The 13089-nt window shown below is 46.9% G+C and overlaps 1 protein-coding gene across 1 annotated transcript in view; it reads left to right on the forward strand.

The window, feature by feature from the left end:
• Positions 1-1116: 1116 nt before the first annotated feature.
• Positions 1117-13089, forward strand: part of NOS2 (nitric oxide synthase 2) — a 34780-nt gene continuing 22807 nt past the window's right edge. Inside the window, exons 1-8 of the mRNA XM_083714366.1 lie at positions 1117-1197; positions 4333-4534; positions 8136-8211; positions 9642-9755; positions 10398-10546; positions 11511-11673; positions 12766-12857; positions 12943-13084. Coding sequence (XP_083570492.1) covers positions 4395-4534; positions 8136-8211; positions 9642-9755; positions 10398-10546; positions 11511-11673; positions 12766-12857; positions 12943-13084 — 876 coding nt within the window. The 5' untranslated portion in view covers positions 1117-1197; positions 4333-4394. The remainder of the gene's footprint in view (positions 1198-4332; positions 4535-8135; positions 8212-9641; positions 9756-10397; positions 10547-11510; positions 11674-12765; positions 12858-12942; positions 13085-13089) is intronic.

The raw sequence follows: 13089 nt of genomic DNA on the forward strand, positions 1-13089 counted from the left end.
CTCTCTGCCCCCTGCTAAAATCCACAGGTTAGGGGGCGCAAATTACTTGCCTTGCCCCAGGTGCTGACAACCCACGCTACGCCACTGTAAGAAACCAATAATGAACTGAAACCTGTCTGCTTCTCATGGCATGGACACAGTTGTTGTGGCGTGGCGAATTCGAGAGACAATTCTTGCTGTGTGAGAACAGCAGTTAGTGGGGCATTTGTGCTTCTTCGTTTTCATCTGGGAAGTGATGGAGGATGCTTTGCAAAGCAGGCCAGGCAACTGAGAGAGAGAGAGAGAGAGAGAGAGAGAGAGAGAGAGAGAGAGAGAGAGAGAGCTTTCTTAACTTATTTCAACTTTGCTTGATAACTTCGCAGCCGGCTTCTTACACACAGACTGCTGCACCAGACTGCTTCATTTGTTGCGTATGCCCTTCCTAGGCTCACTCGTTCCAAAAATAGCATCAGGAGTGACCGTATTTCCTTATTTCACGATTCAGGGAAGTTTACGTGGAAGGAGGATGGACTCACTCACTCACATGTTGGTTGGGTGTGTGTCATCTGAAGCCAACCGGACAAATTTCTCTCCTGGCAATGCTCACCAAAATTGAGGGGTTTTCCTCTTTAATTTTATTTGTTTGTTATTGCTGCCACACTCATGTATTTCCCCCTTCTCAATTTGCATCTAGAAGGGTATAAAAATGCATTTTGCTTTGCAGGTTGTCTGGATTTCAGAGTTTAGTTTCAGGGTATCTGGAGATTAAAAAGAGAGAGAGAGAGAGAGACTCTTCGTTTGCAAAGACCTTCTCCCAAATGACTGGTTAAAACAAAAACAAACAAAAAAATCACTCAAGGTAAGACAATTCCTTTTTGCTGACAGCTCAGTGATTATTCCAACTGGGGGAAAGGAGTCTTTCATTCCAGCTTCGCCAGTAGGGAGGAATAGCTGAGTCTGTCCTCTTGCTGGATCGCTGCAGAAACTTTGCCACAGTCCGGTCTGCTGAGGATTTGGCATTAAGGCTGAGATTCAGGAAACCAAAGCTCTCTTTCTTTGGATGAGCACCGGGGAGAAAACGAGAGATGAGTGGAGCTCGCTAAATCTGGCAGGGAAGATCTAGGGATTCCAGCTGCTCAAGGCAGATGCCAGCCATCAGATACTGACCCACAGGTATCCTGCGGAGATTTAACATAACCAAGTCCCGGTTCAACAAAGGTAAATGATTTTTCAGCAGGAGAGATGGAAACAAAGACCTAGCTTTATTGCTAAAATGAAAAAAAGTGTGGCATTTTGCTTGGGTTTTGTCCAAAGACTGCACATAGTCCTATTGGAATAAATTAATGTACAAATGGCAGTTATACTTAGGTTTTTTAAGTGATTTCAATGAATAGGGATTGTACATGGAAATTGAGGTGGGGGTTAAACATAAGCCTTTATTGGGGGGGGTGTATCTTTCACCTAAAGCTTGAGCAATGCTCATTCTAGTTAAACCGTAGAAACATAGTTGAAATATTGTAGAACATCATCCTAACTCTTCGGGGGTTTTAAAAGGCAGCGGTGGGCCCGATCCTGCAAAAAACAAGGCTGCCACCCTAAGTCCAGTTGGCAGTAAACTCCACTGGACTCAAATGAGATTGACTTCTGCGCCTGCACAGTTTGGATTCTGTCTTACGCATTTGATTCCAGTGCTTCCAGGGAAAGTTTACTACGCACTTTCCTTAATCGTAACCATTCAGTTGTAGTGTGTGGAATCTTGTAGTGTTAACGGCACGTGTTTAGTGAATGATTGCTCTGGAGATGAGAGGAATACTTATTTTTGATGTATTTAAATTGTTTACAGAATGCCTGGGGGTGAAGTAGGCAACCCAGTCCTCGGTACATATCTTGTTAGAAGTAATCCCTCTTCTGTGTTCAATGGGGCTTCCTTGATTTCAGCATGGGTGGGGAACCTCAGGGTCAGGCGTGGCCCTCCAGACCTTTCTATCCCGCCCTCAGAATTCACCTCCAGCCACATTCCTCACTAACCCTACTTTGCACCTCAGACTTCACATCTTTGAGCTGTAACAATGACTCCCACTTGCCTGGGTGGAAGACAGTGATAGGGGTGGGAGTGTGGGTCTTGTGCAAAGGTAACATTTGCATTTGTTGCCCTGCCCACTTTTGCCTCTGGCCCCGCCCACTTCTGGCATGCAACCCTCAGAAAGTTGCCCAGAAGCGAATTCAGCCCTTGGGGTGGAGAAAGGCACCCTTCAGCTTAACACTGCAACCTGATTTTCTCAGGCTGAAGGTCCGAAATAGGCTCGCTTTTAGCTGCACTATCGCAGAGACAATCAGAGTACATAGGCGTAGCCAAGATTTATGTTGCGGGGGGGGGGCGGGAGAGCAGGACACCCACCTGTCATCCTCCTCCGTCTGGTTCCGTCTGTCAGATTCAGAATGAAATGTCTCAATTTGTTTCAAATTTTGATTGTTTTATATTACTTTTTGTGACCCCTCCGTGCTCAGAAAAATATGTCAAAATCTCCAGTCATTTGAAAACTAGGAAGTTAAATAAAAAAAATCAGGGAGTATATTTCGCAAAATTGCAAAGAATACGCCTTCTTCTTTTCATTTCATTTTTATTTTTAAAATCTAAACTAAAACAAGTTTTCTTGGATTTTGCTGAAAACCTTTTCAGCACTTCTTTCTCAGATTCCTCCTTTTTCCATTGCAGTTTTTATGTGCGCACTCAGTAAGCAGAGCCAATGGAGATGCTCCCCTCAATGCAATCGTTTACCGTAGCCAGGTCTTTTACTGTACTCTCTGCAAAGTACTGAATGACCACTCTAGTGGCTCAGCAAGAGAGATGATGAGCAGAGCCTTTTTTGGTGGTAGAGCATTTCAATTTCAAATATTCAGATCATTCCTACTTTTAGTTAAGTATTTTTTATTTATTTACTTGATTTAGGGTGGCAGACGAGGAAGAGCTGTAGCTCAGTAGCAGAGCATCTGTTTGCATGCAGGTTTAATCCTGAACTGCATCTCCAGGTTGGGCTGGGAAATACTCTCTGCCTGAGACCTTAGAAAGCTTCTGCCAGTCAGGGTAGACAAGACTGACCTAGATGGACCCATGATCTGACTGGGCAAAGGGTCTCTGGCTAGTTTCCATGTTCTAATTTTCATTGTGTGTAAGGACTGAACACTCAAATAGGGCTATTGTCAATCCTGCATCTGTGACCCATTGATTTCCTTGGGTGAGCCTAAATTCTGGTATTACATGAGAGGGAGAGAGAAAAAATACTCTATCTCCATAACACAAACACACACACCTTCCCATTTTAATTAAGTTATCCAAAGTTAAAACAATTGCACTGCAAATATAATTGCACGGCAAGCATTCTGTAATACATAATCTAAAGCCCTGTATAGGGAATGAGGAACCGATGGCCTTCTAGGGGTTGGACTACAACTCCCATTATTCCCAGCAGGATCAGTGGTCAGACATGATGGGAGTTGTAGTCCAGGAACCTTGAGAGGACTACAAGTCCCCCCCTCCCCGCTCTAAAAACTAAGAAGACACCAAACATTTGCTTTTATTTCTGTAACACTTAATAGATTACAATATGTCTCTACAGAAAGCTGAAGCAACAACACACAACTTAAACAACCAATATTAAAAAAAAATCAGTAATGTATAAAAATTTTACATTAACACAAAATTACTAATAAATATGAAACAAAACCAGTTCCTTCTCCCTTAGACAAACCCTCTTCACCTCCTGGCTCTCACCCAGCATAGGAGCCAACTTCTAGGGTCGAGGGAGCTTCACCCTCCCCAATAAAATATTTGAGAGGGCCCCCCCAAAAAAGTTGATGGGCATTGTCGTTCAAATGGTGTGCGTGCACTGTGCCATGTGATCGATTATGCGGGGTGGGGCTTGCCTGCCCCTTCCCAATATTTAATTCAAGTTGGCACCCCTGTCACCCAGAATCTGGACAAACTCTCAGCTCTTCCACAAAAGTCTCACCTTGGGAAGAGTTCCTGCAAAGAGCTGACATCACCGCAGTCTCTCACTTTAGACGTGTGTTTTATGGCTGCCATACACCCGCGATTTGTCCACTGAAAATGGCGTCCTGGCAGAATTTTTAAAAACCGTTTAAAAAGTCCGGATTTTTACTTCCTGAAACATGGCGACCTTATTTTATGCGCAGGTCCAAGGTTGGTGGAGCACCCATAGGCTGCCTCTAGCTGTGTCCCATTCAACAGCCACTTTCTATACCCCGCTCAATTCTTCTTTAAATTTATGTCTGTTCTTTGCTTTTTAAAAAGGGCTATTCATCTGAACTTCCTTGTATGTGTTTCTTTTGCAGACAGGTGTCTACCTTGCACAGAGCAAAGTTTGTGAGCTGTGGAACACACACACACACCTGCTATGCAAAGGATGATGTGCCCCTTCCTTTTTAAGCCTCAAACCAGTAAGATTGAGTCCCAAGAAGGGAAGGATATCAACAACAATAATAACAACAACAACAGTAACAGCAGCATGGAAAAAGCAACCGGGAACTTTCACAGGTGAGAGTGCTTCCTTCTCTCCTTCACTCATAACCACAGCAACTTCACCTGGCGAAACTGACAGGCAGTAGATCCAGGAGAGGCGAAAAAGGAAATTCCTCTTCCTGCGATGCAAAATCGGCATATGGATGTTACTGCTGTGTGATGGGCTACTGGCTCGGATTCTTTCAAAGGGAGTCAGATATATTCCCAAGTAGGGCCTGCGGTGCGAAATGCAATGTTTAGGGCTCCAGCCAGCCACACCCTTTTCAGAACACTCCATGCCAGCTTGCCAGCCATGACCTTTTTCAAGACACTCCATTCCATTTCCTTGTCGTGGTTTACCTTGCTTCCACAGTCAAGTCAGCATTCCCTGGCTGTTGAGTATGCTCACTGAGCTCTTTGGGGCTCATGGTTATTTTGCTCTCAGCTTTCCCCATATTTTTTTTAAATACATCTCCAAACCTGTAGATGCCACCTTCTTGTCCCTAGATAGTACTGTCCAGATGCATAAGGACCAGCAGTCAAGAGAACTGAATTCGCTGTTGGTCTATATCAGAGGTGGCCAAAGTGGTGATTGCAGTCAGGCAGCATAAATAAATGAATAAATGCTAATAGAACCTCCATGTTCAATGGAAGTGTGCCCCTGAAAGCCAGGAGAAGTTGCCTGCGTGTGAGTTTTCTTAAAGCATCTGATTGGCTGCCATGGGATGGAGGATACCAGACTCAATGGAGCCTCTTGGTCTGATCCACCAAGATGCTTGTCTATTTCCTTCCTAATAATAATAATAATAATAATTTATTATTTGTACCCCGCCCATCTGGCTGGGTTTCCCCAGCCACTCTGGGCGGCTTCCACAAAGACCAAAAATACACTAAGATGCCATACATTAAAAACTTCCCTTAAGATGTCTTCTGAATGTCAGGTAGTTGTTTATCTCTTTGACATCTGCTGGGAGGGCGTTCCACAGGGCGGGCGCCACTACCAAGAAGGCCCTCTGCCTAGTTCCCTGTAGCTTTGCTTCTTGCAATGAGGGAACCGCCAGAAGGCCCTCAGCGCTGGACCTCAGCGTCCAGGCTGAACGATGGGGGTGGAGACGCTCTTTCAGGTATACTGGGCTGAGGCTGTTTGAAGAGTAGGAGTCAATGGTGGGGTAAAGCAAGTCCCAGGCAATGCCCAAGCAGAACTTCCCAACAAACCTCGAGAAGAGCAGCTGTTTCTTTGGATCACACTGGGGCAATGGGTACTTTTTATCTTTCTGACTCCTGCACAGTGATGACATCAGACGAAGGTGTTGTATCTGATGCATCAGACAAAAGAGGGCTCCAAAGTGTGGCTAGCCTTTAAAGTTTATAGAATCATAGAACTGTAGAGTAGGAAGGGACCCCGAGGGTCATCTAGTCGAACCCCACGCAATGCAGGAAACTCAGCTGAAGCATCCATGACAGATGGCCATCCAGCCTGTGCTTAAAAACTTCCAAGGAAGGAGAGCCCACCACCTACCAAGGGAGACTGTTCCACTATCAAGCAGCTCTTAGTGTCAGAAAGTTTTTCCTGAGTCTCCTTTCTTGGAGCTTGCAGCCATGGGTTCGAGTCCTACCTTCCAGAGCAGGAGAAAACAAGTTTGTTCCCTCTTCCATGTGACAGCCCTTGAGATATTTGAAGACGGCTATCATCTCTCCTCTCAGTCTCCCCTTTTTCAGGCTAAACATAACCAGCTCCTTCAACCGTTCCTCATCAGGCTTGGCTTCCAGGCCCTCGATCTCTTTGTGTGTGTTTGCACTAACAGACCAACACAACTGGCTCTCTAATTTGCCAGCAAACACATCCACCAAGCGGATCTCTTATCATAGGAGTCACCCACCCCAACTCAAGGACAGAAGGATGCATCGATTTTGGTTCTCCCAGTTTCTCCTACATTGGGGATTGAACCTGGGTCCTTCTGCCTGCCAAGCAGCTGCCCAGCCGCTGAGCTGCAGGCAGCCCTTCCACAAATAGTCTCCTGATCCCCAGCCAGCATCAAAGTGAAAAGGAAGAGAGAAGAGTTCAGGAGTCATCATTATACAGGAAACCAATTCTATGCAGGAAATCCACAGTTATTTTCCTAACGAGCTGTCAGTCCTCACTTCTTTTCAGAAGCTTTCCTCCAGCCAATTCCCCAAAGCAGCCAGTTCTGTCCAGCACTTTCCCTCCCTTTGTTTTGCTGCTATAACTAGCCTGCTGCAAGATTATATTTGAACCTGGTTGACGTGGGCCCTTTGTTTTACTCCTTGGGTGGCTCCTGATCGCAGCCAGCACCCCCTGGGAATCTCCTGCTTAAACTTCCTAATTTAACCCAAGCTTGGGAACCTCTCCCTGTTTACCAAAGTGGCATAGTACCAGCCTTGGCCATCTCAGAGTCCTCCCAATGCAGTGTTCTTCTTGCTTGGTTCCTTTTGCAAATTTGCAAGCTGCTTTACAGCCTGAGGCCACTGAAGCAAGACCCAGTACAAATGTTTGGGGTAGGGCCATAGCCCAGAGACAGAGAACTGGCTCTGCAAGCAGAAGGTTCGATCCCCAATGCCACCTCCAAAGAGTGCTTGGAATGCCCTCTGTCTTCAACCCTTTGCTGCCAGTCAGTGTGGACAGTACTAAGCGGGATGGACTCTACAGTCTGACTTGGTAAAGGTAAAGGGACCCCTGACCATTAGGTCCAGTTGCGGACAACTCTGGGACTGTGGCGCCAATCTCGCTTTATTGGCCGAGGGAGCAGGCGTACAGCTTCCGGGTCACATGGCCAGCATGACTAAGCCGCTTCTGGCAAACCAAAGCAGCGAACAGAAATGCCGTTTACCTTCCCGCCGGAGCGGTACCTATTTATCTACTTGCACTTTGACGTGCTTTCGAACTGCTAGGTAGGCAGGAAAAGGGAGCGAGCAACGGGAGCTCACCCTGTCGCGGGGATTCGAACTGCCGACCTTCTGATCAGCAAGCCCTAGGCTCTGTGGTTTAACCCACAGCACCACCTAAATTCTAAAAACAACTAAAGCCGAATTCCGTAAAGCAACAGCTGTTCCCATAACCCTCCAACATTTCCCCAATGAAAACAGGGATGTCCTAAGGAAAAGCAGGACATTCTGATATCAAATCAGAAACCGGGACGACTTCTGTAAATCTGGGACTGTCCCTGGAGAACAGGGACACTGGGAGGGCCTGTGTTCCTACAGATGTACAATTAATATACCATAAATGACTGGGCCACACCTCGGGGGAAGCCTAAACAAAACAGTCAGATACTTAGCACCTGCAGGATTTCAGCAGGTAACTGATTCCAGAGGGTTGGAGCTGCAATACTAAAAGCCTAGTTTCTAGTGCATACCACTACTACTAATAATTTTATTATTTATACCCCACTCATCTGTCTGGTTGCCCCAGCCACTCTGGGTGGCTTCCAACATATATAAAAGCCTTCAGATATCTTCTAAAAACAGATGTTCTGGACTACAAAGCAGTCCAGACTTCTGGGCAAGACTATTTTCCAGTATATCTGTGCCAAGGTGCCAAGATACTAAAGGCTGGCTTTCAGCGACATTTCCCCCCATCCCTGACTCTTATGAAATCAATTCCTCCTTGTTCTTACAGCCTGGCAAAACGAGAAGTCGCCTCATTAAATGGTCTAAGCAAGAAACCTGACGTGATCACTGTAACGGCAATAGAGGTGAGTTTAAATTTGGGGTGCCCTTATTCCAAAGGGCGTAAGACGTTACAGCCTTGATGCCCTATGTATGGTGATTTTGGGGATGTGATGCATAGAGTGTCTGACTAGGATTTGAGTGGTCCAGGTTCTCATTCCTGCTGGGCAGAGAAGTCCAAGGAGTGACCCACTTTCCCTTAGCCTAAACGACCTCGCAGGGCTGTTGAGAGGATAACACGGGAGTCATGAGCCAAGTACACCAGCTTTTGGGGGAGACGGGCTGTTGCTCAGTGGGAGAGCGCATGGCTTGGGCTCAAACTCTGGCTTGGATTGGGAAATTCCTTTCCCTAAAACCCTGCAGAGCCTCTGCCAGCCAGTGTAGACTCTTCTGAGCTAGATGGACCAATGATCTTGTTCGGTACAAGGCAATTTAGAAAGAATACAATTGCAGAGTCGGAAGGTACCCCAAGGGACATCTAGTCCAACCCGCGCAATGCAGGAATCTCAACGAAAGCATCCATGACAGTGGGCTTCTAGAATATGTTTCCTTTGGAAAGAGGTCACTGGGAACTTAGCAGCATTTTTTGGTTGGTTTTTCCACATACAGGTTGAGCACAGGTGGAGATTCACAGAACCAGTCACCCAAAAGACACCCTAAATTCTTCCAGAGTTTAGGCTGGTCACTCACTCCTAATCTAACCTACCTCACAGGGTTGTTGTGAGGATAAAATGGGGGAGAACCATATGCTCCCCCTTCATCTTCGTTTAAGTGCTCCTGATAGCTCCATCAGTAGAGCATGAGACTCTTAATCTCAGAGTCATGGGTTTGAGCCCCACGTTGGGCAAAAAGATTCCTGCATTGCAGGGGGTTGGACTAGATGACCCTTGAGGTCCCTTCAAACTCTGCAATTCTACTTCCATCTCCTTGGAGGAAAGTTGGGATGTAAATTAAATAAGTATATAAAAGGAAAAGGGACCCCTGACCATTAGGTCCAGTCGTGACCGACTCTGGGGTTGCGGCGCTCAACTCACTTTATTGGCCGAAGGAGCTGGTTTTGTCCGCAGACAGCTTCCGGGTCATGTGGCGAGCATGACTAAGCCACTTCTGGCGAACCAGAGCAGCACACGGAAACGCCGTTTACCTTCCTGCCGGAGCAGTACCTATTTATCTACTTGCACTTTGACATGCTTCTGAGGAACAGGGACCGAGCAACGGGAGCTCACCCCGTTGCAGGGATTCGAACCGCCGACCTTCTGATCGGCAAGTCCTAGGCTCTGTGGTTTAACCCACAGCACCACCCGCGTCCCTCAAATAAGTATATACATCAATACATTTAGCTCTCTTCCTCTCGCTCTGCTGCCTTGTCTTTCCTGACTCTCACTTCAACTCGTCCCTTTCTTTAAAAGCATGCCACCGTAATTTATTTTGTGTTTTTGCTTCCTTTCCTGGACAGAAACATTCCCCAAATGGTACCAAGCAAACGTCCCGGTGCCCGAGGCATTTAAACATCAAAAACTGGGAAACTGGGAGCAGCCTTCAAGACACATTGCACTATCAGGCCAAAGAGGTAACACGATAGAGAGCTATATGGATTTTTTGTGGGTGCTCCTCCCTCCTGAGGGCCAGGGAAACCAATGCAACCTAGGGCTACATTGTCAGCAGTGGGCAGGGCTAAAGCCCAAAGTGGGTGGAGCCCAGAGCCCACGCCCACTTTGTCTGTCTGTCACTCGAGCATCCATGAGGCTGCTTTCTTGTGCTATGCGACAGGTGCAAAGCCTTGCTCCAGAGATTGGTGACACAACTGATGGGAGGGCCTTGGCTGGGTCACTTTGTGTTGGGGATGGGTTCGAGTGGAGACTCCTATCCCGTTAGGGGCAATGGGGCAGTGCCCCATCTCTCTCAGTCTGCCGTCGGCTAGCCCACACTTGCCTCACTTAGAGCCAGTCCAGGGGGATCATGGCCCTGTGTGTCAGCTTCTCCAGGAGGCAGAATGGAATGACATAGAATCGCTTTGGAGAGGGACTTGGCTGGTTTGAATTCTGAAAGGGAGCCCTTCACCTGTTGTGGCAGCACGTGCCTCTTGTTCTTTAAGCATGGGAATTGTAATGTTGCAAATGTACTCGGGATGCGCACAGCTTCCCTCCACACTGCCAGCCATGGGTTTGATCCACCTGTTTCTCTCTCCCTCTTGCCGTTATGTTCGCTTCAGGTTCTTCACTGCAGGACCAAGGTGTGCCAGGGATCTGTCATGAACCCCAAAGGTTTGGTCAGAGGTCCCCGCAACGGGCTCACCCCGAGAGATGAATTATTACCTCAAGCAATAGAGTTCATCAACCTGTTTTACAAATCCTTCAAAGAGTGAGTGGTTGTTGTTGTTTTGTTCTTCTTTGATCCCGCCTTTCAGACGTCCTTTCCATTGTTCATTCACAAGGATTTGTGCTCCTAAACATCTCACAGAACTTATATGCAGTCCCACTTTCAAAGCTCAAACTGCATCATTACCAGTCGGTGGACACCCCGCAGCTCCCTGCTCAAATCCTTAACTTTTTATGCCACAAATGTTCTGCTTTATTTTATTTTAGTCCCGCTTTTGTTGCGCCATCACACAAGAGTGCCCCACCAGAGGGCAATAATAATTTGCTAACTTACATACCACTTCTATATAACTGCCCTGATACCATCACAAAAAAAAAACAAAACAAATCATCATCAAAAAAGAATGTCTGGAGTATTTGATTAGTCTTTGCTGAACCCCTGATCTATTTTGTGTTTGAGGAACGTTATTAATGACGGGTAGTTCCTCAAAGCTGGTGGGAGGGAGATGAACCCAGTTTTTCTTACTGGTTCCCAAGGCTGAGCTTTCAATCATCTCTCCTGCTCCCAATTATCTCCATGAGTGATCCAGGTGGCTTTAAAAAATAATAATGAAAACCTGGAGTAATTTAAATTGACCATCTCCCTTCCACCAATTAATTTTTATGAAAGCAGTTTCTAATATCCAAGATCATTCTCATGCCCTGCTGATTGCTTCGGAGTCATTTCCCCCAAAATGAAACCTAACAAGCTTCTTCTTTCATGGTGTCTTTTGCTGTAATGAATATTGGCAGCCATCAAAGAAAACCATGAAAGTTCAGAGTCCCAGATTCACTTCCCAGTTTGGGATAAGGGGAGGGGGGGTCCTCTCGTCTCTGGGGTCTTTCCTGGAGAATTCCTTGTGCACCCAGCTGCATACGGCTATTCTTGCCCTCTCCTCTTGGAATTACATCAGCTCAAAGTGTTGCTCTTCATTGTTTGCTGTTTCCTCTCCCACTCCACCTGCCAGGCCCAGAATAGAAAAGCACCTCGCACGCCTTGAAACTGTGGCCCAAGAGATAGAAACAACAGGAACCTACCAGATGACTGGGGAAGAGCTCATCTTTGCCACCAAGCAGGCCTGGAGAAATGCTCCCAGATGCATTGGGAGAATCCAGTGGTCCAATTTAAAGGTGACTGGTTTGTCTGCAGTTGTGGGCTGGTGTGCATTGGGACTGGCGGGGTGGAAGGCAAGCAGGACCTAATAATTCCTGCTGAGTTCTTCCAGGGCACCAATGAGACAAGGGTGGCTGGAGGAAGCTGGAAGTCACCTGGGCTGCCCCCAGGACTGGCTGTATGTCGTCTGGCTGAGGGCAGACTGTATTCACGCGAGGCAGCTGTCATTCCAATTTCTCCCTTTGCTTACTTGCATGCAGTTGACAGTGACAAATGCACAACCAATGAGCAGGACAATTTGCAATATAAAAGGCAAAACAGTTGCAGTTATCGCTGGCAGTGTCTATGAGTAGGTTCTGAAGGACTGCCGTCACCCGTATCGACATGGTTTAACAATCTACCCCTCTTCCCAGGGAACTCCAGGGATTGTAACTCTGTGAGGGGGGGAAAGGGGTCTCCTCACAAGTCTCAGCACCCATAGCAAACTACAGTTCCCGGGGTTCTATATGGAAAGACTTGAGTAGATATTATACCACTCAGCCATCCCAATGTAAGCAGAGCATCCTGCAATTACAGAAGTCATCCTGGCTTCAGATCTGTCCCTGAAATGTCCTGTTTTTTGGTCCAGCACTCTGGCATGAGTCAGCTGGTTCCTGTAAGAGCTCAGGATGGGGAAAAAGAGCATCTCAATTTGTATCACCCAGATGTTGGAGGGCATGACCTATAAGAGCACTTTTAAATGCACAGACGTGGCCTTATAGGTCATGAGAGCCAGTGTGGTGTAGTGGTTAAGAGCGGTAGACTCGTAAACTGGTGAACCGGGTTCGATTCCCTGCTCCTCCACATGTAGCTGCTGGGTGACCTTGGGCTAGTCACACCTCTCAGCCTCACTCACCTCACAGAGTGTTTGTTGTGGGGGAGGAAGGAAAAGGAGAATGTTAGCCTCTTTGAGACTCCTTCGGGTAGTGATAAAGTGGGATATCAAATCCAGACTCTTCTTCTTCTTCGTCTCCTCTAAGGTTGCCACCATCTTCCTTTCATCGCCTTCTGAATTGTGTTGGAAAGCTCATTGATTTTGGTCATTGTTCCCAAATGTTGCTGCCTTTTAGGTCTTTGATGCCCGCAGCTGTACAACTGCCAAGGAGATGTTTCAGCACATCTGCCGCCATTTGGAGTATTCCACCAACGGAGGAAATATAAGGTATGAGCTCTTTTTTTCTTTCGTCCCGCTTGGGTCCTTAAGAAATTAAGGAGCTGGTTGGCATTCACTCTGTCTCTTGCAACAGATCTGCCATCACTGTCTTTCCCCAGAGGACGGATGGGATGCATGACTTCCGGATATGGAACAGCCAACTCATCCGATATGCTGGGTACCCAATGCCAGATGGCTCCATTGTGGGTGACCCAGCCAATGTGGAGTTCACACAGGTATG

Source organism: Podarcis gaigeae (assembly GCF_964106915.1).
Source record: "Podarcis gaigeae genome assembly, chromosome: 15".
Lineage (NCBI taxonomy): Eukaryota > Metazoa > Chordata > Lepidosauria > Squamata > Lacertidae > Podarcis > Podarcis gaigeae.